This window comes from Nicotiana tomentosiformis, chromosome 5 (genome assembly GCF_000390325.3).
Source record: "Nicotiana tomentosiformis chromosome 5, ASM39032v3, whole genome shotgun sequence".
In the NCBI taxonomy this organism is placed as follows: Eukaryota; Viridiplantae; Streptophyta; class Magnoliopsida; order Solanales; family Solanaceae; genus Nicotiana; species Nicotiana tomentosiformis.
This window is the reverse complement of record NC_090816.1, coordinates 133,259,084-133,284,736: the sequence shown is the minus strand read 5'-3', so window position 1 is coordinate 133,284,736 and position 25,653 is coordinate 133,259,084. Positions and strand designations below refer to the sequence as shown.

The 25,653-nt window shown below is 37.8% G+C and overlaps 1 protein-coding gene across 1 annotated transcript; it reads left to right on the top strand.

The window, feature by feature from the left end:
- The first annotated feature begins 817 nt into the window (after positions 1-817).
- Positions 818-20,337, top strand: LOC104108487 (uncharacterized). Its single transcript, XM_070175386.1, has 12 exons — positions 818-1,339; positions 8,752-8,955; positions 9,202-9,347; positions 10,508-10,776; positions 11,099-11,181; positions 17,087-17,234; positions 17,328-17,767; positions 18,024-18,541; positions 18,616-18,676; positions 18,783-19,055; positions 19,183-19,444; positions 19,845-20,337. Exons 1-12 carry the CDS (start codon positions 956-958, stop codon positions 20,174-20,176), a joined length of 3,120 nt encoding a protein of 1,039 aa, XP_070031487.1. The 5' UTR covers positions 818-955; the 3' UTR covers positions 20,177-20,337.
- Positions 20,338-25,653: the final 5,316 nt, after the last annotated feature.

Below are 25,653 nucleotides of genomic sequence, written 5' to 3'. Positions count from 1 at the left end.
AGAGCGCTTTCAGTCAAGCAAGACTTCAACTCGGTGATTATAGAGCGTCTATGAGGGAGAGCTTGGAAAAATCAGTACTTTTCAGAGATTGGATCCGTTCGGAAAGAAGAAATTTTGGACTTGCTGAATCACTAGAAGACGAAGCTTACGAAGAAATGCTAGCTGAACTTGCGGAGGATGCTGCTTTGCCCAGAAGCAGCGATGACCAAGCTATTTTTCCGCCACCATCAACGGAAGTTCCTCCAGACCTTGATGGATTTATGAAGTTTGTAAGAGATACCATGTAACTTGTATGAACAAAAATTAGTATGTATTATGTAACTTGTATTTTGACACATCTTGATTAGTTTCTTTTTCTTCTCAATGGTGGTATTAACACCTTGTTGTGCTCATTCCATAGGTGGAAGGAAGACTAAGAAAGATATTGCAGTATTTTTTTAATGCTATAATAAAATTACAAGGCATTGTTTTGAATATCTTTTTATAATATTTTTGTCTTTAGACTTTAAATTTAAATTAAAAAATTTAGGTCACAATTGTATAATAAAATTTACAAGGCATTGCCTTACATATTTTTTAACATCCTTTTGTCTCTAATTTCTATTTAATTTTTTTTTTAAAAATTATCCATTGGGCCCACTTAGCATGCGGGCCGGGCCCATTTAACCCGATACCATGAGTTCGTGGGCTTGATCCTAGCCGGTTGCTATAAAAAGACCATTTGGCCTGGACCGTTTGGCCCGTTTAATTTGGGACCGGCCCGGGACCGTTTGAACCGGCCCACATGCGAGCCTTAAGGACATAAGCTCCATGGACCATAACAAAATTTTCCCGCTCAAAATTCAAAATCAATTTCAGTGAAAGCCATATCCAAAGTTCCACAAAATTTCCCAGAACACACTCTCGAGCAGATCCAGTAAGATAAGCAAAAAATCTTCGACAAAATCGTTCAAAAATGCCAGTTCCAGTAGTAGACGAAGAAGAATTACATAAAAAAATGACCGAAAAAATCGCTAGGGTTTTGGACGAAGCTCGATCGTCAAATGCAATGCATCAACGGAAGCTTAAGGAACTCTCGGCTATCCGTTCCGTTACGAAGTCACCGGAGAAGTTTTTCGGTGCATTCTCGAGAGCGTTAACACCGTTATTCGACTTCCAACGTCGTACGGCTTCTGCCGAGCGAATCATCCGCTTTGTCGCCGTTTTCGCCAGTGTGCGTGACAGTAAAAATGCTTCGGATTGTGACGCGTTTTTGGAGAAGTTTCTGGAGTTTCTGCTTGTGGCTGCTGTGGCGGCTAATAAAACTGTTCGGATTAGGGCTTGTCAGATAATTTCTGAGGTATGTTTTTTTAAAAAGTTTTTAAATTAGAGAAAATTGTAGTTTATGCTTTTGCCCCTCTATTTCGCTTACTTATTTGGATATAATATTTATTCGATTTGCTTCGGATTTTGATAAATAATAGAGAAAATTGTAGATTATGTTTTTTGTGCCTTTTGCATACTTATTTGAATTAATCATTGGATGAGAAAATGTGAAATTGTGTATAATTGTCAATTAGCTGAGTAGAGAGAAAGGTAGAGGATTCGATTTTGCTTTGAATTTTGATAGTTAAATAATTTTGAGATGATATGTCATTTGATAAAGCACATCCATAAGGACTGAGAAGAGATTTCCTTATAAGTAGTAGTACATTACTTCTTTTTGCTACTGCTCGACGCAGTATTGATGCTGTATCTGACAAAAATGATGAATGTAGTCAAAAGTGCAGCTTTTGGCCACACCTCAAATGTGAACATTAAAGATTGGTAACTCTCTAGCACTTTTGATGCATGTTTTTATTGTGACTTTAGTTGTTATAATGCACTTTTGCACTGTGAAGCCAGATTTTAAAATCACTATTTTAGTTGTTATACTTTGCCTTTGCTCACATTATCGGTCCCAGGCCCAGATAAATGAGGACGGTTGTGGTAGGTTAGGAGTCAACATAAATATAGCCACTTTCATGATGAATTATATTTGCATAATATTGGTGTGAGATAATTTAAATGGAATCACGTGGTCAATGATGATTCATATAGCTAGCCCCAACTTATTTGGGATTGAGGCGTAATGTTGTTCTTGTTGCGATTTGAGTTTTTGTATGTGCTTATATATCTAGTTGATTTGGAAACATATTCATGTTACAAATAGAGGAATACCATACCCTTAAAAGCTTGTTTTTCGCTTTGGTAGAGGAACAATCTCAAATTTGGTGACTCTGTTATTATTAGTTTAAACTCTTTCGGTTGACCATGAATGCAAGAAAAAATAGAAAGAAATCTTGAAAGGAGAAGTCAAGGATTGACTTGAAGTATAGTTAGGAGAAAATGCACAGTAGTCAATGTGCATAGAGAAGGAAAACACTGCATCAGAAAGAATGTATTAGAAAACCTAATGTGGTAGTTTCCTACATAGGAAATTAGGAATTACAAGGTCCTCTATTTTCCAATAACTATGAAGATACTAAATCTGCATGTTTTCCACATAGAACCCACAAGCCGTGCCTTTTTATTTCTGTCATACACATCCTAAAATAATGTTTTGTGAATTTCTGTTTCTTCACACTCCCATTTCAATATTTCTATGATAATGCACCAATTTTTCCTTAGGAATTTCCTTTTCCCTTCTAATAGCTTTCTCAAAAGAAAAAGAAATCTTTTGGCTCTTGTCTATACATTTGCAATTTATGGGCATAATTTATACTAGGAATGCTTCTCTAGAGAGTAAGGATTTTATAATAACCGTAAATTAGAAAGACCATATGCACTTTAAGTTTAACTCTCATAAAAATAATGAAGTTTGAAGTTAGAAACCACGTGATTGTAGTTCTAAATACAGACAATTAGCTATTTATGCCTTATTTTTTAGGAGAATGACATGACAAATGAAGATGCAACACAAATTTCAAATAGGATGGATGAGACAGTTTTACCATAGTGTTATAACACAGGAAGATATATACCAAAGTGAAATACAAGTTTATAGAACAGTCTTGGGACCAATGATGTTATATCATAGTGAATTTTGTACCTCTAAAACCCAATAAATTTATAACATGGGTGTTAATGTTGTAAAATGCGGATGTTAAGTAGGATGTTGCATTCACAAATTTTGACATAATTAGAAATACTCATATTGGATAGAGGGTGTGGGTACTACAACAACAACAACAACAACATACCTAGTATAATCCCACAAGTGAGGTTTGGGGAGGGTAGTCAGTAGCGTGTACGCAGTCTTACCCCTACCTTGTGCCGGCAGAGAGGTTGTTTCCTTATAGACACTCGCCTCAAAGCAAGCATGCATAATCAATCAAAACAGAGGGTGTGTACTACTCATATTTATGTGAGTAGTACACATAAATATAAAATGAGAGAAGATTGTCTAATATGGTTCGGTCATATCCTACGCAAACTTAGAAATACACTAGGTAATAGTTGAGACCCTGTGATGATTGAAGGTGCTAAATGGGGATGAGATATACCTAAAATCACGAGGTAAAAAGTAGTAAAAAAGATGTTTGCTTGAAATCAATGTGGATTTATCTTAGAAAAAAATAAGGAAAGTTAAAAGATTTTCATATACATGATACTAGTTAATTGGGATTAAAAATTAGCTGTGACTATGCTTACATTGGGTTTGGTGTTCACCATGAGTCTTTTTTGGTTAGAGATTGTATTAGTGTAGGGTTAAGTTCTAGAGTTGGCCATTAGCTATAGAGAACCCATAGTTTGTTTTCTAAGGCAAATTACTAGTATACGAATAAAATTGGCCTGAAAAGTGTGAACTAGATTTAGAGGATTCATACAGCTGACCCCAACTCGTCTTCAATACTACATAGTTGATTGGATTCAATTTTTCTTATACTAAGTGAGTTATGTAATATCATAAGTCTGTAATATCATTTAGTTTTTCTTATACTTGGTCTTTTTTGTTGGGCCAAACAATCCTATGTAAATAGTTCTACTGTCTTTTTGGATTTTTTGAGCTCCCTTACTCTTGGCTAGCCTCTTTGAGGTATATTTTCTTGTTATTGGCTAGCTCCAAGATCCCATCATAACATCTTGTAATGGAGCTAGCATATTTATTTTTGTAATCATTGTATTTGCTTGATGCCTTTCAATGAAGCAACTTACTTTATAAAAAAAAATGAGTTATGTAATATCACCTTATATATCCTTTGGTTTTGGGAATTTTGTTAAATTGTAGGTGTGAGAAGGCACGAGAGAAAATATGTTATTGATATTGGATAATAAATACAATACAAGAGGTCCTTATTTATAGCTATACACTGCAAGGAGATATTACTCCTCTTCTAATGTGGGACAAGAATACACTATACATATTTGTAAACTAACACTCCCCCTCAAGCCGGTGCATACACATCATATGTACCGAGCTTGTTACACATGTAGCTAATACGAGAACTAGTAAGAGACTTAGTGAAAATATCTGCTAGTTGATCATTCGACTTTACAAACTTTGTAACAATATCTCCTGAAAGTATTTTTTCTCTGACAAAGTGACAGTCGATCTCAATGTGTTTAGTCCTCTCATGGAACACCGGATTTGACGCAATATGAAGAGCAGCTTGGTTATCACACACTAGTTCCATCTTGCTGATTTCTCCGAACTTTAACTCCTTGAGCAACTGCTTGACCCAAACTAACTCACACGTCGCCATAGCTATGGCCCGATATTCGGCTTCGGCGCTAGATCGAGCAACTACATTCTGTTTCTTGCTCTTCCACGAGACCAAGTTACCTCCTACTAGAACACAATATCCAGATGTAGAACGTCTATCAAAGGGTGATCATGCCCAATCAGCATCTGTGTACCCAGGAATCTGCTCGTGGCCTTGATACTCGAATAGTAATTCTTTTCCTGGAGCTGACTTTATATACCGAAAAATGCGAACAACTGCATCCCAGTGACTATCACAGGGAGAATCCATAAACTGACTTACAATACTCACCGGAAAAGAAATGTCAGGTCTAGTCACTGTGAGGTAATTCAATTTGCCAACCAACCTCCTATATCTCGTAGGGTCTCTAAGAGGCTCCCCTTGTCCAGGCAGAAGTTTAGCATTCGGATCCATATGAGAGTCAATAGGTCTGTAACCCATCATTCCAGTCTCCTCAAGAATGTCTAAGGCATATTTTCGTTGTGAAATAACAATACCTGAGCTAGACTGAGCGACCTAAATACCTAGAAAATACTTCAATTTGCCCAGATCCTTAGTCTGGAAGTGCTGAAAGAGATGTTGCTTCAGATTAGTAATACCATCCTGATCATTGCCAGTAATAACAATATCATCAACATAAACCACTAGATAAATACACAGATTAAGAGCAGAATGCCGATAAAACACAGAGTGATCAGCCTCACTATGAGTCATGCCGAACTCCTGAATAATTGTGCTGAACTTACCAAACCAAGCTCGAGGAGACTGTTTCAAACCATATAGTGACCTGTGCAATCTGCACACACAACCATTAAACTCCCCCTGAGCAACAAAACCAGGTGCTTGCTCCATATAAACTTCTTCCTCAAGATCACCGTGGAGAAAAACATTCTTAATGTCTAACTGATAAAAAGGCCAATGACGTACAACAACCATGGACAAAAAGAGACGAACATATGCTACTTTAGCCATGGGAGAGAAAGTATCACTATAATCAAGCCCAAAAATCTGAGTATATCCTTTTGCAACAAGACGAGCCTTAAGCCGATCAACCTGGCCATCCGGGCCGACTTTGACTGCATAAACCCAACGACAACCAATAGTAGACTTACCTGCAGGAAGAGGAACAAGCTCCCAAGTGCCACTCGCATGTAAAGCAGACATCTCATCAATCATAGCATGTCGCCATCCTGGATGGGATAGTGCCTCACCTGTAGACTTAGGGATAGAAACGGTGGACAAAAAAGATATAAAAGCATAATGAGGTGACGACAGACGATGATAACTTAAACCGACATAGTGGGATTAGGATTAAGTGTGGATCGTACACCTGCGGAGTACAATTGGTTGACTAAGAGGAGAAAAGTCCGCAGTAGGTGCAGAATCTGATGGGGGCGTGATTCACCCGGGCCTGGTGCTGGATGTAGACGACGATGATAAGTCAAGAGTGGTGGAGCTGCAGAAGGTTGAACTGGATTATGTGGAGGAAATGGAGCTATAGGTAGTGGAGCTACAACTGGAGCTGTAGGTGGTGGAGCTACAACTGGAGCTATAGGTGGTGGAGCTGGAGTGACTGAATCTCCAAAAGATGAAACTGATAGTACCTCAGAAATATCTAAGTGATGACCTGAACCTGTGAAGTATGATTGGGTTTCAAAGAAGGTAACATCAGCGGACATAAGGTACCGTTGGAGGTCAGGAGAGTAGCATCGATACCCCTTTTGTGTTCTCGAGAAACCCAGAAATACGCACTTAAAAGCACGAGGAGCTAACTTATCTATTTCTGAAATAAGGTTATGGACAAAACAAGTGCTTCCAAAGATACGAGTTGGAAGAGAGAACAAAGGTAAGTGGGAAAACATGACAGAGAATGGAACTTGGTTCTGGATAGCTGAAGATGGCATACGATTAATAAGATAGCAAGATGTAAGAACTGCATCCCCCCAAAAACGCAACGGAGCATGAGATTGTATGAGTAGGGTACGGGCAGTTTCAATAAGATGTCTATTCTTTCTTTCAGCTACCCCATTTTGTTGAGATGTGTACGGATAACATGTTTGATGAATAATCCCATGAGATTTCATAAACTGCTGAAATGGGGAAGACAAATACTCTCGGGCATTATCACTATGAAATGTGCGAATAGAAACCCCAAATTGATTTTGAATTTCAATGTGGAAGGTCTGGAAAATAGAAAATAGCTTAGATCGATTTTTTATCAAAAATATCCAAGTGCACCTGGAATAATCATCAATGAAACTGACAAAGTAGCGGAATCCCAAGGTGGAACTGACCCGACTAGGACCCCAAACATCTGAATGGACTAAAGTAAAAGGCAACTCTGCTCGATTATCAAGACGTCGAGGGAAATGGGAGCGAGTATGCTTACCGAACTGACATGACTCACACTCTAGAGCTGACAAGTGAGATAAACCAGATACTATTTTCTGAAGTTTTGACTAACTGGGATGTCCTAACCGTTTATGTAATAAATCTGGTGAATCAGTAACATGACAAGTTATAGATGGAAGACAAGATGTGAGTCCATGTGATTTAGCAAGGATAAGGTAATAAAGTCCGTTTGATTCACGCCCGGTACCAATGATCTGCCCCGTACTACGTTCCTATATAAAAACATAGACATCAAGAAATAAAACAACGCATTTAAGTGATTTGGCTAAGCGACTAACAACTATGAGATTAAAAGGACTATTCGGAACATAAAGGACTGAATCTAAAGGTAAGGAAGGAAGTGGGCTTGCTTGACCTATTGCAGTTGCCATGGTTTGAGACCCATTGGCCATTGTGACTTTTGGAAGAGATTGAGAATACGAAATAGTAGTGAAAAGAGATTTGTTACCAGAAATATGATCTGATGCACCTGAATCAATGACCCAAGACTCAGAGGATGAAGATTGGGAGAAACAAGTCACGTTATTACCTGTTTGAACAACAGAAGCTATCTCAGAAGATGTCTGCTTACATGCTTTGTACTGAAGGAACTCAATATAATCTGCTAAAGAAACCATCCGACTATTCAAAGCATCGGTTCCCATGTCGCTACCAGATGTCTGCTTACATGCTTTATACTGAAGGAACTCAATATAATCTGCTAAAGAAACCATCCGACTATTTAAAGCATCGGTTCCCATGTCGCTACAATTTGTAGTAGGAGGGTTAACTTGAAATAGTAGAAATAAGTAACTCCGGTGAGAAAACTGAAAAAATAGCTTGAAAACACTGGTTACAACAGTAAAGACAGAACACTATTCTGCGCCGGAACACTGTTCACGCCGGAATCTACTGCAGCTGACGGAAAAACTCAAAGTGGTCGGAATGAAACAAAACCAGTGAGGGTAGGATCGGAATTACCAGGCGATCCTACTGTTCAACTGGAACTTTTTCAAAATCTACCCGGAACAGTGCTCACGCACCGGTGCGTGGGTCAGATCTCGCCAGAATTTTTTTTCCAGGCGCGTGAGGGCGCGTGGACGTGTGTTTTCCGGTGGGGTTGACTGAGATTTGGTCGCCGGAGCCTGAGGAGTCTTGTGGTGGTGTTGGTTTTTGCACAACACCAACAAAAAGTGATTTACTTACGGACAACCTTCTAAGTCGCCGGAAAATTGCACGGCGAAGAGGTCTTTCTTCCCGGAAGTCGCTGAAATGATGCACATCGACGGGTTTCTCACTAACGCTTTGATACCATGTGAGAAGGCACGGGAGAAAATATGTTATTGATATTGGATAATAAATATAATACAAGAGGTCCCTATTTATAGCTATACACTACAAGGAGATATTACTCCTCTTCCAATGTGGGACAAGAATACACTATACATATCTGTAAACTAACAGTAGGCAAAGGTTTAAAGTTCCCTTTCTCATTCAAAATATGGTTAATTTTGATTTTAGAAGTTTCTCTTTCTTGTGCTTTCTTTTGTTTTTCCTCTTTTATCTCCATGCCATGATTGAATTATCCATACCTTTTGTAAATTGTAATCTCATTGATGATTTTCTTGTCTTCTAGATCATAATGCGATTGCCAGATGACACAGAAGTCAGCTCTGAACTTTGGGATGAAGTTATAGAGAGCATGAAAACACGTGTTGGTGATAAGGTCGCTTCTGTCCGTACCTTTGCCGTGAGGGCGCTTTCACGGTTCGTTAATGACTCAGAAAATGCTGACATTTTTGAACTATATCTGGAGACACTTCCTCTTGAACAAAATGCGGTGAGCTTTTTCTTACCTATGTGCGTAACTGTGTATTCCCCTTAGTTGATAGTGATGCATCACACTTCATTACGTATTGCTCAAAACAGTCAGTATGTGACTCATTTAGTCTATATTTTGCCTGATACTAGTGAAGAATCTTTAACATCTGCGCATGATATACTCCATCTTGAAACTTTCCTGAAATGTCTTAGCATAACTAAATGATTGAATTAATGAATTCCTCTATATTGACTTTTTTTGCAGGATGTCCGTAGGACAATTGTCTTATCCCTTCCACCATGTCATGCATCTTCTGCAGCAATAATTGATTGCACACTGGATGTGAGTGAATCAGTACGCAAAGCAGCTTATTCCGTGATTGCTAGTAAATTTCCCCTGCAGAGCTTCAGGTAACTTTAAACCATTGCCTACCTGATTCATCTTTGCCTTACTTTTTACTTTATCTTGGCATGGTATCCATTCTTTTCTTGGGAATCACTAAAGAAGTGTGTATTTTCCCTTATTTTGTATGCATCTCAACAAGATGATCATCAAAATTTCTGCATAGATTATACCTCATGTCTGTGGCTATATGTACAGTTAGAGCTATTATTGGTGTCAGTCAAACTGGTTTCACTGCCTGATATTCTCCATTTTCCGATTACAATCAACTCATCAATATTATGTCCTAAAAGAAACAACAAAACTCAAGTTCAGCTAAGTACTTCATGCCCTTGTTTGCTTCTAGGTCAATATAGAGAGATTTTTATAAAAAGTTATTCTTTTCTTTAGTTGTCTGTTAGCATTCCTGCTTTTACATGAACAAAAACTGCAGAGGGTTTCGACAAGCAAACAAGTATAGTTCTTTAATCACGGAATTTTGTGATGGCCATTTGATATAGCCTGGAAAAGAGTCTCGGTGAGGGTCTTCTTTTGTTTTGAGTTTTGGTATTCTTATTTCTTGGTATTCTTGATATTTTTTGTTTATGTTTTGTTTCTTGTTGCGTAATTTATGATAAAAAACAGTTAGAAAAAACTTCCTTTTAAATTCTTTTAAGGACATTTAAATTGATGCTAGCATAGATGTTAGTTAGCAAGACATTAACAAACTTCTGCTGTCCTAATATCTTATCAAATTCACTCACTTGTCAAAGAGAATAAAGGGGCTTCGATAAAATTTACATGTTTTTGCATTAACTCTGGACGCATTGGAGCTTAAATTTCATAACCTAATTCACCACTAAAGGGAGTCAAGCCTATGTGATACTTTCTGCTGTGAGTATCAGCCAGATATTTTATAAATCAGTGAAGCCTTACGTTCAAAATCATGGTTAATTGAAAATTGGTACTGTATGCATGTTGGATCAACTTCATACACATTCCCTTGGGTGCATGGTATACAAAATTAACTTCAAACACATGCTTGAATCATGTTCTCTAATTTGACCTCCAGTTCAGCCATTCATGCCCTTGTATGCATGTTGGATCACATGCATAGGGCTGATTTAATTAGCTTACGAAGGTTCCAACTCATAGATATCCTATAACAAATGTTTTCTACATCTGGCAGCATCAAGCTCAGAACACTTATTTTGGAGAGAGGACTTGCTGATCGCTCTTCATCTGTTGTAAAGGAGTGCTTTAGGATGATGAAAGATGAGTGGCTCACCAAGTGTTGCAATGGGGACCTGGTAGAACTACTTAAATATCTTGATGTGGAAACATATGAATCAGTGGGAGAGTCTGTAATGGACAGTCTGTTAAAAGCAGGCTTGGTTAAGCTGCAAGAAGGTCAAAGTATGAGGCAATTTTTGACATCGAACAGTGACACTGTTGAAGGTTGGTCTTACAAATTAAAATATTTGATGTCTACTTCTTTTGCTTTCTCGGAATGACTTTATATGCTTATTGATTGGCATAATTCGAGATATTCATTTCTGTTTTAAATAAGAAACTAAGTTTAGTGTTAACTCTTTATATATGTTTTCTGAAAATGTTCTATTCTAGTGAAGGCAAACTGCTTCCCTAGTTTAACCTTCAGTTACATATACGGCTAGAGATACTCAATTTTTGTTTTTCATGTAATTGGTTGTTTCTAAAACTTGGAGCAATTTGTGTTTGCAGTTCCAACATTTAATTGCATGTTCTCTTTGCTTACCAGGCAATTGTAGCATCCAACTCATGGAAGCAGAAACTGCTTTCTTTTGGAGAGCTGTCAGTAAACACTTGCAAATGGAGGCACATGTGAGTATTTAATATTTGTTTACCAGATCTTATGCTAAATCTTCAACTGTTTCAATGTATCACCTCGCTGCTCAAAACTCCTTAAAAAATAGGGAGTTACCTGTTATCATACAGTGAAATGCCAAGAAGGGTTATCCTTCTCTTTGTTATTTAACATTTACCTTCTCTCGAATGTTTCAAGAGCCTCATTGGAAGATTGAATTAAGAAAATGTTGAACAACTATCATGCTTGACTTAATTAATTAAGCAGTAAATGGATTCAATTTCAAATGTTGTTATCACAAACAGATGGAATCAATTGAATAGATTAAATATAAATTCCTATGTATTTTAGCACTCAAGGGTGTAGCCTAGTGGTCAATGAAGTGGGTGAGAACCATGATGTCTCAGGCTAAGAGGCAAAAAATACTTTGGTGATTTCTTCCCATTTATCTTCCTGTGGAATTAGTCGAGGTGCGTGCAAGCTGGATCGGACACCACGGTTATAAAAACAAATTCCTATGTATTTTTATGTTTGTGAAAAGGGTTTGTATGGATTACCTGATGTAGATAGGTTGGAGTTATCTGTGTGGTTGGGCTAGAGCATAATGTGGTCAGTGCATATGAAATTCCAGATTTTGCAGGTCCAGCTTACAGAGCCTTGGTCTGCTGTGCTAGTTTTTGGAACTTAATCATTTCAAATTCATCTTGATTATTATCTGCATAATAACGGGCTAATGAGATAACTATTGTGTAATCTATGCGTAGCATACATGCATAATGCTAAATAAGGTACTATGTGCCAGTCCTTGTTAGTTCATGCGTTTAATGAATTGCTTACGGTAGTCCGTTCCATATTTGATTTTCTTTTTTTGTAAAATGTTGAAGTGTGTGACCATTTTATTTATAAGTTTAAGCTTCTAGAGAGCATACTTTCTATTACTTAATTATGTTATGCCTCAATACACCTCCTTACATGTGGGTGTGATTCCTTTTTATTGGCCAAACACGTAAACATAATTTTCTCTTTTGGGTGACAGTGTGATTTGAACCTAGGAATTACCAAGAATAAGAATGAGCCTTGCTCCGATGCCATGTTAAAGTGACCATCTCATCTAAAAGGTTAAGCTATTAGAGAGAGCACAATTTTACTTAATTATATCTTTAACACATCTGAAATTTGGAAAAATATCAAAAAACAAAGAGAGAAAACAGCGTAAAAGAGGGATTTCTGTAGCTGTGGAATTGCAGTTTATTTGCTCTCATCTTCTGGGTTCTAAGAGGTGAAAATCCTCGCGGTTTACTGTTGGCGGAGCTCTGCCGCATTCTTTTCCCCCACTGTTCTGTTGAAGTCGGTCATCTTTTTTCTTGGGCAATCAAGATCTGCCCCCCTCCCCTTTTTTTTTTTTTATATTTCCCTTTTCTTCTTCTCCTTGTTTCTCTCCCCTATACCTCGTCTCTTCCACCCTTGTCCCCCTATTTTCTGGCGCACTGATCTAGCCTAGCGGCGGTGGCGGCTGAGATAATTTTCCGGCGAGCCTTGAGCAAAGCGGGCAAAGCGGGCGGGAACTTCCAAAACATAGCTGTTGTGGACAACACCTTTCTCGGCACTCGTGGTGACTTCAGGTTCTATTGTTCTTGCTTTGAATTCTCTATTCAGCTCGCGGGAGTTGGTACCTCCCGTTTTCCAGTTTCCCTTTGTTGTGTGAGTTAAATTGCTGGCATCTTACCTCGTACTAGTTTATTTACCGTATTAGTGTGCCTGTTGTTGCAACTTGTATTCTTCTGGTTTGGTCTGTTGCCTTGTGTGATAGTGATTACCCTTACTCTGCCGTAGGTATAATGGCTGTGGTCTGGGATGGTCGAGTGAGGTCATGTCCTCGGGGGAATAGGGGGGTGGGGCGGGAGGTAGGGCAGGGTCTAGGGGGTGGGGCGGGAGGCAAAGGAGGTAAAGGGAACAAGGGTGTCTGTAGGTTGAGAATTGGATCATGGAACGTAGGTACATTGACGGGTAAATCTATAGAGTTGGTGAAGATCCTCCAGAAGAGGAGGGTCAATATAGCGTGTGTCCAGGAGACAAGGTGGGTAGGGTCGAGGGCGAGGGACGTGGACGGGTATAAACTTTGGTACTCAGGAGTCCAGAAAGGTAAGAATGGAGTGGGCATCTTGGTGGATAGGGAACTTAGAGAGTCTGTAGTTGAGGTTAGACGAGTGAATGATAGATTGATGATTATTAAGTTGGTGGTTGGAGAGTGCACCCTAAACATCGTTAGTGCCTATGCCCCGCATGTGGGCCTAGATGAGGAGGTTAAAAGGCGCTTCTGGGAAGAGTTAGATGAGATAGTGCGCCAGGTCCCGCCTGCTGAGAAGCTATTCATAGGAGGGGACTTCAATGGGCATATTGGGTCGACCGCAGGTGGTTATGGAGAGGTGCATGGAGGCTTCGGTTTTGGGGAGAGGAACGGAGGAGGTACATCGTTGTTGGACTTCGCTAAGGCTTTTGGGTTGGTGATTGCGATCTCTAGATTTCAGAAGAGGGAGGGGCATTTGGTTACTTTTCAAAATGCGGTGGCGAAGACCCAAATTGACTATCTCCTCCTCAGGAGGTGTGACAGAGGGTTGTGCAAGGATTGCAAGGTGATTCCGGGTGAGATACTCGCGATGCAGCATAGGCTCTTGGTGATGGACGTTGGTATTATGTTAAAGAGGAGGAAAAGGTCTACTCGAGGAAGACCGAGAATCAGGTGGGGAGCCTTAACTAAGGATAAAGCCCAAGCGTTAGAGGGGCGGTTATCGGCTATGGGAGCTTGGAGGAGTAGTGGTGACGCGAGCACTATGTGGTCAGCGACAACAGACTATATTAGGGAGGCTGCGAGAGAGGTGTTAGGGGTCTCGACGGGCGTATCTGGTGGGCACAAAGGAGACTGGTGGTGGAATGAAGTGGTCCAAGGTAAAGTGGAAGCAAAGAAGGCGGCGTACCTGAAGTTAGTGGGGAGCATAGGTGAGGAGGAGAGGCGAGTATACATGGAGAGGTATAAGGCAGCTAAGAAGGAGGCTAAGTTGGCGGTCACAGAGGCTAAAACTGCGGCTTATGGTCGTATGTACGAGGAACTGGGGAAAAAAGGTGGGAAAAAGAAGTTATTCCGGCTGGCCAAGTTGAGAGAGAGGCATGCTCGGGATTTGGACCAAGTGAGATGCATCAAGGACGAAGATGGTAGAGTATTGATGGAAGATGCCCAGATTAAGAGGAGATGGCAGACTTACTTTCATAAACTTCTGAATGAAGAAGGGGATCGGGATATTGTGCTAGGCGAATTTGAGCATTCCGAGAGTTACCGTGACTTTGGGTACTGCAGGCGTATCGAGGTTGAGGAGGTCGTGAGAGCTATGCGTAAGATGAGTAGGGGCAGAGCGACCGGGCCAGACGAGATTCCGGTGGAATTTTGGAAGTGTGTGGGGAGAGCAGGTTTGGAGTGGTTGACTAGGTTGTTTAATATCATTTTTAAGGGGAAGAGGATGCCGGATGAGTGGAGGTGGAGTACGATGGTTCCATTGTATAAGAACAAAGGTGATATCCAGAGTTGTAACAATTATAGGGGTATCAAATTACTGAGTCATACCATGAAAGTGTGGGAGAGGGTGGTTGAAGCGAGGGTGAGGATGACAGTGTCTGTATCCGACAACCAGTTCGGGTTCATGCCGGGTCGTTTGACTACAGAAGCTATACACCTTGTTAGAAGGTTGGTGGAACTATACAGAGAGAGGAAGAAGGATCTGCACATGGTGTTTATTAACCTAGAGAAAGCGTATGACAAGGTTCCTAGAGAAATTCTCTGGAGATGCCTGGAGGCAAAAGGTGTGTCGGTTCCCTACATTATGGCGATTAAGGACATGTATGATGGGGCTAAGACTCGGGTTAGGACAGTAGGAGGCGACTCTGAGCATTTTCCGGTTGTAATGGGGTTACACCAAGGTTCTGCGTTCAGTCTGTTCTTATTCTCCCTGGTGATGGACGCGTTAACACACCATATTCAAGGGGATGTGCCATGGTGCATGCTATTCGCCGATGACATAGTTCTGATTGATGAGTCGCGAGCCGGTGTTAACGAGAGGTTAGAGGTTTGGAGACAAGCTCTTGAGTCTAAGGGTTTCAAGCTGAGCAGGACGAAGACGGAATACCTGGAGTGTAAGTTCAGCGCTGAGCCAGGGGAAGAGGGCGTGGATGTGAGGCTTGATTCGCAGGTCATCCCGAGTAGAGACAGCTTCAAGTACCTTGGTTCGGTTATCTAGGGGGGAGGGGAGATCGACGAGGATGTCACACACCGTATTGGGGTAGGATGGATGAAGTGGAGGTTAGCATCTGGAGTCGTGTGTGACAAGAGAGTGCTACCGATACTCAAAGGTAAGTTTTATAAAGCGGTGGTTAGACCGGCCAAGATGTATGGGGCCGAGTGTTGGCCCGTCAAGAACTCACATATCCAGAAGATGAAAGTGGAAAAAATGAGGATGTTGCGGTGGATGTGCGGGCACACTAGGATAGATAAGATTAGGAATGATGATATCAGGGAGAAGGTGCATGTGGCTCCCATTGATGACAAGATGCGGGAAGCGAGACTTAGATGGTTCGGACATGTTCAGAGGAGAAGCCCAGATGCTCCGGTACGGAGGTGTGAGCAACTGGTTGTGGATGGCACGAGAAGAGGTAGAGGGCGACCTAAAAAGTATTGGGGAGAGGTGATCAGGCAGGATATGGCGAGGCTCCAGATTTCCGAGGACATGACACTTGATAGGAAGATGTGGAGGTCGAGTATTAGGGTTGTAGGTTAGGAGGTAGTTGAGTCGTGCCTTATTTCGTATCATTGTGGGACTAGCCATGTAGGGTTTTTGTCTAAGATAGCTATTGGCAATGTTGTGGCTTACTATTTCGCTTTTCAGTGCATGTCCTATTTACTAGCTATTGCTTTTGCTTTGCATCTTTCTTCTAGATTTCATGGTGTTCCTATTTTTCTTATGATTGTTGTGGTGATACTAATATTTACTAATATTGTCTCCCTTTGCTTTGCATCTTTCTTCTGGATTTCATGGTGTTCCTATTTATCCTATGATTGTTGTTGTGATACTAATATTGTTTCCTTTTTGTCATTTTGTCATTTTGTCTTTTTATTTTTTTTATTATTTATTTATTTTTATTTTATTTTATTTTTTTTAGACGAGTTTCTTTCGGAAACAGCCTCTCTACTCCTTCGGGGTAGGGGTAAGGTCTGCGTACACACTACCCTCCCCAGACCTCATTAGTGGGATTTTACTGGGTTGTTGTTGTTGTATATCTTTAACACATCCCTCCTCATATGCGGGTTTGATTCTTTTTTATGAGCCAAGTACGTAAAAATCCTTTTTGATACTATATGGCGGTGAGACCTCTTTTAATTATTTAATTATATTATGTCTCGCCATAAAAATAAAACATGCAGTTGGTGCTTTTGAATAAGTAGAGTCTATGAATTGGTCATTCCTGCTTGAATAAGTGTTTTTGCTACTATCTAATCCTATTGAGGTCACTTGTGTCCATTGTCCTCAACTTGAGTTTTGTGAATGCCAGTGATGAAGGTCCAAAATAAAGGTTGCTGGTTCCTTCACATTTTTCCTGTAGAAGTCTCTAGGAACATATCTTAGCATGGTATAAGGATTTTTCGACTGAATTAGCTACAGCCTAGTTATGTTTATTTCTAGCGTATTCTGGCTGTGTGAAGTTTCTGGGCACTGGTATTTAGTGTCACAGTGCATAGCGGGTTTAATTCTTGGTTTATTGCCATTTATCTATCTTAAATACGAAAAAAGTCTTTTGCTATACAATTTTTTTATTTGGATGACTAGTGCCAAAATCTTTTGTCATATCATGTAAATATTCCTAATGATGACCAAACAGGCAAAGGGCTCTGATGCTGCTACAACAACAGGGACAGAATCTGCTGTATATGCATCAGAAGCTTCAGATAAAAATGATCTTCTTGACAGAATTCTACCTGCTTCTATTGGAGATTATGTTCAATTGATTAAAGCGCACATAGTTGCTGGTGAGGAATTTATCCATAGTTCTCTAATTTCTAAAACCCTCTCTGTTTTATTTTCCTTCCATATTTTGCTATTAGTGACAGAGATTATTGCAGGAATTAATCACCGATTTGCATCTCGGCAACTGCTATTACTCGGTGCAATGCTTGATTTTTCTGATGCTACAAACAGAAGAGTTGCAAATGAATTTCTGCAGGAGTTGCTTCGCATACCCCCTGATCATGAATTAGATGAGCATGACAATGAGGTTGTCATAGGAGATGGTATCAATCTTGGTGGTGACAAAGATTGGGCTGCTGCTGTATCAGAGTTGGCGAAAAAAGTCCATGCAGCTCCAGGAGAATTCGAAGAAGTAGTTTTACGTGTAGTGGAGGAGCTTGCTAGGCCTTGCAGAGAGAGGACTGCAGACTACATGCAGTGGTTGCACTGTCTTGCTGTGATTAGCCTTCTGTTAGAAAATGTTCAGTCTTTTCGCTGGATGCATGGAAAATCTATTGAACCGACTGAAGTCCTGCACTCTGTATTGCTGCCTGGGGTCTGTATCCTGGAAAAGTTACCTTCTCTAATCTTTCTTTTTGCCTCAGTTATTTTATCTGATGTTATCCATTCATTTGACTGGGTTGTTGTTTTTGTTGTTGTTGTTGTTATCCATTCATTTATTTCCACGTTCATTTGTGTTCTTGGGGATAATACGATGGATGTATTATTATAACCTTCAGTTTCTTGTTGTTGGTTCCTCTGTTATCAACTTTGTAGAATTCTGAGCTATTTTGTATTGTTCTGAAATGCAGGCAAAGCATGTACACCTAGACGTTCAGAGGGCTGCCATTAGGTGCCTTGGTCTCTTTGGATTGTTAGAAAGGAGACCTAGTGAAGATTTAGTAAAGCAATTAAGGTCTTCTTTTGTTAAGGGCCCCTCTTCAGCTACTATTATGGCTTCTAAGGCGTTGATTGACCTTGGAATGTGGCATGGTCCTATTATAGTTGATAAAGCTATGAACCAGGATCTCTCATCACAACTCCAAGATCATAAAATTAAAATGTTATCTGATATCAAATTTAGCATTGGAAGTGAGGATTTGGAGATAGAATTACTTGACCTGTTATATGCTGGATTGGAGAAGCACAATTCAGGTGATTCTGATGACTGTGATGAATATGAGACAGTTCAAACAGTTCTTGGTGAGGGCTTTGCTAAGACTCTTCTGCTAAGTAAGAAGTATCCGAGCACACCTGCTTTGTCAAATCCGCTGCTATTAGCTGAGCTCATAAGCTTGTATTTCTGTAGTGAGAGTAAGGAGCTTGGGAGGTAAATCTCTTTGCTGTTCATTTTATTTTATCTCATCTTCTGAAAATTCCACCTGATAATATTTTACCTCACAGGTTGAAGCAATGCCTTTCTGTATTCTTTGAGCATTATCCATCCCTCTCGTTGAACCACAAGGTTTATAGAATTTCAATTTTTGCATGCAAAATTTACGAGAATCGGATAGATCGGTTTGTGATTTTGGTTTTGGGTTATTATAGAAAACTTCTGGTTTGCAATGCAGAAATGTTTATCCAAGGCTTTCATGCCAGTTATGCGCTCTTTGTGGCCAGGCATCTACGGCAATGCCACTGGATCTACATTAATGGTCTCTAATGTGCGCAAGCGTGCTACCCAAGCATCACGTTTTATGGTGCAGATGATGCAGGCTCCCTTGTATTCTGAGGAAACTGCTCCAGCCAATGAAAACGATAATGAAAACCACATTGATTCGGCTGAACCTTCATCTGAGTACGAGACTGGGGAAGAAGGGCTTGCAATATGTATCGCTGCAGAGGTATTTATTCACAGCTTCCTGTTCAGTGCCCTTATGCTTAGTTTAACGAACATAACATATACAATACTTTTACTAGTGTTCCTGTTCTGTTTAATGCAATGGAAATTTCTTTGGGTTGTCTGTCAAGGTGGCCAGCTTCCATGCAAAGAAGACAGCTGCGGAGAAAGCATATGTTTCTGCACTGTGTAAGGCACTATCCTTGCTTCACTTTAGACCAACAGAACAAGGAGCTGTCAAGTTAATGAGGCAGCTATTGAATCGTGTTGCTGAATCTGTACTTTCTGAAAACGAGCTTCTTAAGGAGGTGAAACAGATGGCTGAAAGGCTAAAGGGTTTAGACAAATCTCCAGACCAGAAACTATCATCTGATGAAGTTAAACTTATTTTAGGTAACTATTTCTGGTTTAGCGGCTGTAAAACTGCAGTTACTATGTCATTTTAATTAGAAACTTTGAAAAGTCATCACACGCTCTTAGTCTCTATATTTGTTTATGAGTTCAACTTCAATACATTGATAGTCTAATTGTTTTTACACTATCAGGTCATTTAATAATAATTATAGGTAACTACCATAATAAATGAATTAGTTACTTCCGAAATAAGGTAAGTAACCTTCTAATAGTAGGTTAAATTGCATTGATAGTGTAACTGTGAGCACATACAAGTAAAATTCTTTGTTGTTATTTTGCTAGAATTATATATTCAGATAGATTCTAATCATATTCCACTCAATCTTTTTAGACATATTTGCTTATTGTAATTTTATTAACGTGCTTTATTATGTCTCAGGAAAGTTGGATCTTGATATCGTACTTGACGAGGATGACTCGATGGATGTACTGCCAACTCCAGCGCCAAAATCAACCAGACCAACTCGTGCAAGGAGACGAGCTAAGGAAGCAATAGAATCTTCATCAGATGAAGAATTCCCCCTATCTGCTGTTCCTACTAATCCTGCTGTAACGAGTACTCGGTCACAAAGGGCTAGCAAGACTGCAGCATTGTCAAAGATGGCCGTCAAAACCATTGTAAAGATTGATGAATATGATGATGAGGAAGACGAGGAGGCAGATTCTCAGTCTGATGTTACATCCGATGATGATTCTGATGTAGAGGTATAATAAGCACATTCTCTCCTGTGTTCTTCACTTTATTATTTGTTTGAATACTCTTTGTATTATGATAAATCACGTATTATGATGTATTGGTGTTCTGCTTGTGTGCATCTCGTACAACTAGCAGAATACTGTCCTAATATATTTTTAACTAAACAATTCCTTTACATGTGGCTCTTGAGGATATCTTGTTTGTGTTTTTTCATTATATAAAATTGATTCCCAATGTAACAAAGGAAGTTTTATGTTTGGTTTGAAAGTTATAGTCGTCAGTTCAATAGAGTAATGTCTTTGGTTTGTTAAGGCGCTACTTGTTATAAATTTTGTGCTATATTCCGTGTAGATTGTCAAATGGTTTAATTCAAATTGTTTTGGAAAATGTTTGAGAAAAACATATCTAGTAACCAACCACTTGTCTTGTCAATTTTTTTTGGTTTCCAACCCGGTGTCCGATACCCCATTGGAGCTTGATTATATTCGGATTCGCACATCATAGGGTCCCATTTGAGGGGAAGCGCTCCCTACCAAGGATTTTTTCATACCTTAGGCTCAAACTCGAGATCTGGTTAAGGGAAGAACATCCATCGGCTGCACCATCTTTTGGTGGTGTCTTGTCAAAAATTATTGTGTTATATTTGTTGAGACACAGCGGAAGTAACTTCCTTTCTGAAAACATGGAATACAAACATTTAAAGAGTTTAAGTTTGATGCATTAATTGTGTAAAATACATACATATATATATATATATATATATATATATATATATATATATATATATATATATATATATTCTTAAACAATTTAAATTTTTTGACACACAATAATTGATAATTTGGTAATAATAATAGTGAATCTCTTGAATCCAATGTGAAATGATAGAGAAATCGATGAAAATGTAACGTTTCCATTTTGAATTCTAGATTTTTATAGACTTTTGTCGGCCCTGGCCAATAGTATTCAGCCACAGCATGTGGATTTAAAACATTTTCATGTCTTCTTATTTGTCTAGATATGCATTAAATAACCTTATGATAAAAGTAGAAGAAAGTGATGTGTTACTGTGTTGGAGTTTTGAAATTAAGTGATGGGAAACAGGAGTTGGTATTTGTAGAGGAGAACGATTTAGCTCATCTCTGATGTAAGTTATTTTCCCTTACATCACTATCCCGCATTTAATATGAGACATTTTTAAAAATATTCAATAATTTAAGACAACTATATACTAAATTATACATAACTACTCTATCCAATAGTTATATTGTCCACCTTAGACCTAATCTCACGTCGCCTTAAAATGTGTCACAATGTTTAAAAATTTACTTCCTTATATATATTTTCGTGTTTACCTATAGTGTTACATACACCTCCTTAAGAATTTGATGTTCACGTTGAGATTTATCTTATCATTGTTTATGATTGCACGCGGAGTTTCTTTGATATAAATTTAACAGTCTCTTCTACTAGTACTTATTACTCTTTCCGGTCCATTTTAGTTGGTTTTTTTGTTGTTTTCACACATAATAAGAAATTTATCTTTTAACATTCATTAACAATAAAATTAATCATATTAACCTTAATTTATTCATTGGAAAGGTAACAAGTACTCCTACGCTCTTTACTCCAAGAATAATTTTGGAAAAAAGAAATTAATGACTTTTGATATCTGAAAAAATTAAATATTGTGGACCATAAAAAGAATAAAAAAATCAATTAAAGTGGACCGAATGAAATACTTATTATTTGCTTTAGACCTAGACTTGTTCAACTTTAAAATGCGTTACTAAAATCTTAGTTATCTATATATATTTGGCCTTAATCGTGTTTACCGGTGTGAAATTTGCAAGGCTATTACAGAATTAACAAACATTTTATGCCTTATCAACACACCTTTGATTATTAAAACAAAATCCTGTTTGGCTTTTTGAGGAAATGTAGAGTTTTCCATGAGGTCTATGAGGTAATGTCGATGAACCTTAAAACAAGGCTTTAACTAAAGCACCCATCCCAATGTGAATGAACCCTATGAGAAGTACCAACTTCCTATATACAAAAATTAAACATAGCTAGACTTTAAACATTTATTATTCCAAGAAAAAGAGAAAAACCATATAAGTACGTACATGTGCAATTAATTGAGCAGATAGTTGGGAAGTTCAAATTTCAATATCAAAGGTCCAAATAAATATCCTAAAGTCTAGGCTCCAATCTACCATATGACTTAAAGTTTTACTCCGACCATTCAAATTTATATTAACATGTTTGATTGGGTACGGAGTTTAAGAAAAAATGAAAACTTTTGAAATTTGTGGTCTTAAATAAATCAAAAAGGGGCTCAAAGTATTTGTGTGGTTATAAAAAATTCTCATTAAGAATAGAATTGTAAGTTTACGCAAAATTATTTTCAAATTTAGAAAGAGGTCATTCTTTTTGGAACAAACCAAAAAGGAAATAGGTTCACATAAACTGGAACAGATAGAATATTTTTTTTTGAAAAATGATACAGTTGTTTGCAAAATAATAACCGAAATATATATATATATATATACAAAAAATTATACAAATTTTATACACTTTCGGCTATCGAATGTAAATAGTTTTTGGCACGGGCTAAAAGTAAAAAAAGCCCTATTCCCCCCTTCCCCCCTTCTTTTTCATCCGATGCACGATATTTGTATTAGTATCTGATTAATTGAGTTCGCTTCGAAAAGTTTCATATTAAGAATAAAAAGTCGACTTACTTCATGCTTAAAATTCAAATTCAAGATTTGTGGTTAAGAACTAGGGAAGTACTTAATAACTTGACTTTTCTTGCATGAATCAAAGCTACATGACCGACATTGCAGCTTGATTCTCTAAATTAATTAAAATAAACAAAGTAAATGGGAGAGACAAGATTTCTATTTTGACACCGACCATGCATGTTTCACGATCGTCTATGAAAAACCTATTATGAAATTCTCTAGTTTTTTATATCTTGTAAGTTTTGTTTACCTTTTGTTTTTTGTTTTTTGTTTTTTGTTTTCATTAATAAAGTCAATGGTTGTTTTGGATGGAAAACGGCTCATACTTCTAGAAAAAAACTAGTTACTAGAAGATAATTCTAACGTATATCATACGAATTGTATTGTCAAAATAGAAAGATTCAAAGATCTATATGCGTGTTTTCTATTTCTCTTGGCAATGTCTTTCTTTATATATACATGCCATGTTTACGTGGAGTTGTAAGACATGCGTTGTTAGAAACTCATACATGTACTGGCCCAAAATCAAAATGTAACATCTCTTAGTAATATATATTTGTAAAGTAATTCTGAAAATAGAAAATAACGTAATAACAGAAATGTAGAAGAAATAGATATTAATCCGAGCCCACTAAATTCACAATATTTTCTTAAGAAATTTAATCTCCTCCTAGTACACGAAATTATCTTCAAACCCTAGTGTTTCAACGAACACAAATGATGGCATCAATCACATGAAGCCGATCCGAGCGAGCGAGCGACGACGCGAGACTTGCCTTCTTCTCAACTCTTTAAGAGTTAAAAATTTTCAAAGACGGGAATTCAAAATTTTAATTTTTCCCTCCATTTTTCATTCACTCTTTTTAAGCTATAACAAGCTTAAACCCAACAACAACTAATTTAGAAATTCTCTAAAAAGTCAAAGGTGATTTTGTGCAAAAGATTCTTACCTCTAGAAGATAAAGAAACACCAACAAGGATTGTGGTGGAGTAGTAAGTACTTATTCATTCGGGTTCGAGCTTTATATATGAAGTAATCGTTGTTAAGGAGCGATTTATTTCCAATGTGGTACTTCCTAGCGCGAGTCTAGATTCAGTTAGACTCTCACTGTGGGTACCGATCACGGAATGACAATAAAAAAGATAAGCTTAGCACTCATTTTGTGAGCTGGGAGGCTTCCTAGTTCATACACAAGAAAGGGGTTCTTAAATGTTATACCTAATTTGCTGTTTTTTCATTTTTGGAATTTTCTGAAATTGTGGGCGGAATTTAAATGCGTTCCTTTGGATAATGTCCAATCTGAGAAAAGGGGCAAATTCAATGATATGAAAGAAACAACTAAAAGACCATTTCACTTATTGTTTTTGATTTTGCAATTAAATGTTTTTTTGAAAGACAAGCGGATTTTGTCCAAAGAAGGAAGACTTGGTAAGTCAATGACAATCCATTTGTTAATTATTTAGTGGAGAATTGCTAAGAAAAAGTTATCATGTCGTAGACTTTTATCTATCGAAACTAATGGCCGACTCGACTAATTCAAATTTATATCGTGTAAGGTTCATTGAAAAGAGAAATATTATATACGAGAAATTTCTCTATTATCATTATTCGATCCGAAACACCTTACTAAGAGCCCGTTTGGACATAAGAAGTTTTTCATTTTTTTCGATTTTTTTTTTTACTTTTTTTCGAAATTAGTGTTTGGCCATAAAATTTTTAATTTTCACTTGAAATTAAATTTTGAAAATTTTCGAAAATTTGAAAAACTCTAAAAAACTGTTTTTCAAAATTCACTTAAATTACTCACAAAATTCAAAAACAACCCAAAATTATATTCATATCCAAACAAAACTCTAATTTTCAGATAACATTTTGGTTTGAAAAATAAATTCACATTTTTTTGAAATTTTACAATTCTTATTTTCAAACGCCCACTAAAAGTGAATGAATTTTTTTCATATAGTTACACTCTTTGATGGTATACATAATTTTCATTTAGTCATCTCCATCGATGTTTTGGGATTTTAGGAGCGAATCTGAATTTAGTCGGGCCCAATATGAGTATCGGATACCGGGTGAGAAATAAAAAAAGAATAAGTTTTGGAATTTCCTAGGAGACACGTAACAAGAAGTGGGCCGATCCTTCCATGACTTCACCTTAGTTAATCAGCACTAATAATTCTACAATTTTCTAAAGCTATAGGGCTTGAAATAGTTATACCTTTTGTTCTCTAGTGCTTTGTAACATAGTTTCTCGTTATTACAATTTTTTTGTTTTTGTTTTTTTCACTCGATATATGGTATTTGTATTGAGGCACGATTACATTTGAATTCACGCTGAAAAGTCCCATATTAAGAGTTAAAGCGTTTCCTAATAAAAGCGATTCAATACCCAGGACTCAAACCCAAAATATTTGGTTAATAATCTCACTTATCACTCTAACACAACTCTTGTCGGTATAATAACAACTTTCTAATTCTCAGAAAATATGAGTAGATAAGAATTGGTTTAAAGTGTTATTTTTAAGGAATGAATCAAGGCCAACTTGGTTTGGAGTATTTAAAATTTTCTTATCATGTTAGGAAGACTTGGTCACACTTCATTTAGAAATATTCTTCTATATATAATGAGTCTTTGGATGTGTCCAATATTAATTGTGCAAATTGTTTCACGAAGTTTACTCATTTATATCATTTTATTTACGTCAACATCTAAAGAGACAAATCAATTGTCCTTTTC

Bases quoted from the DNA above. Each gene is read 5' to 3' on its own strand.
- LOC104108487 (XM_070175386.1), top strand. From the start codon at position 956: ATGCCAGTTCCAGTAGTAGACGAAGAAGAATTACATAAAAAAATGACC. The intron at 8,956-9,201 runs GTGAGCTTTTTC...CTTTTTTTGCAG, and splicing joins TTCCTCTTGAACAAAATGCG to GATGTCCGTAGGACAATTGT. The intron at 17,235-17,327 runs GTGAGGAATTTA...AGATTATTGCAG, and splicing joins TAAAGCGCACATAGTTGCTG to GAATTAATCACCGATTTGCA.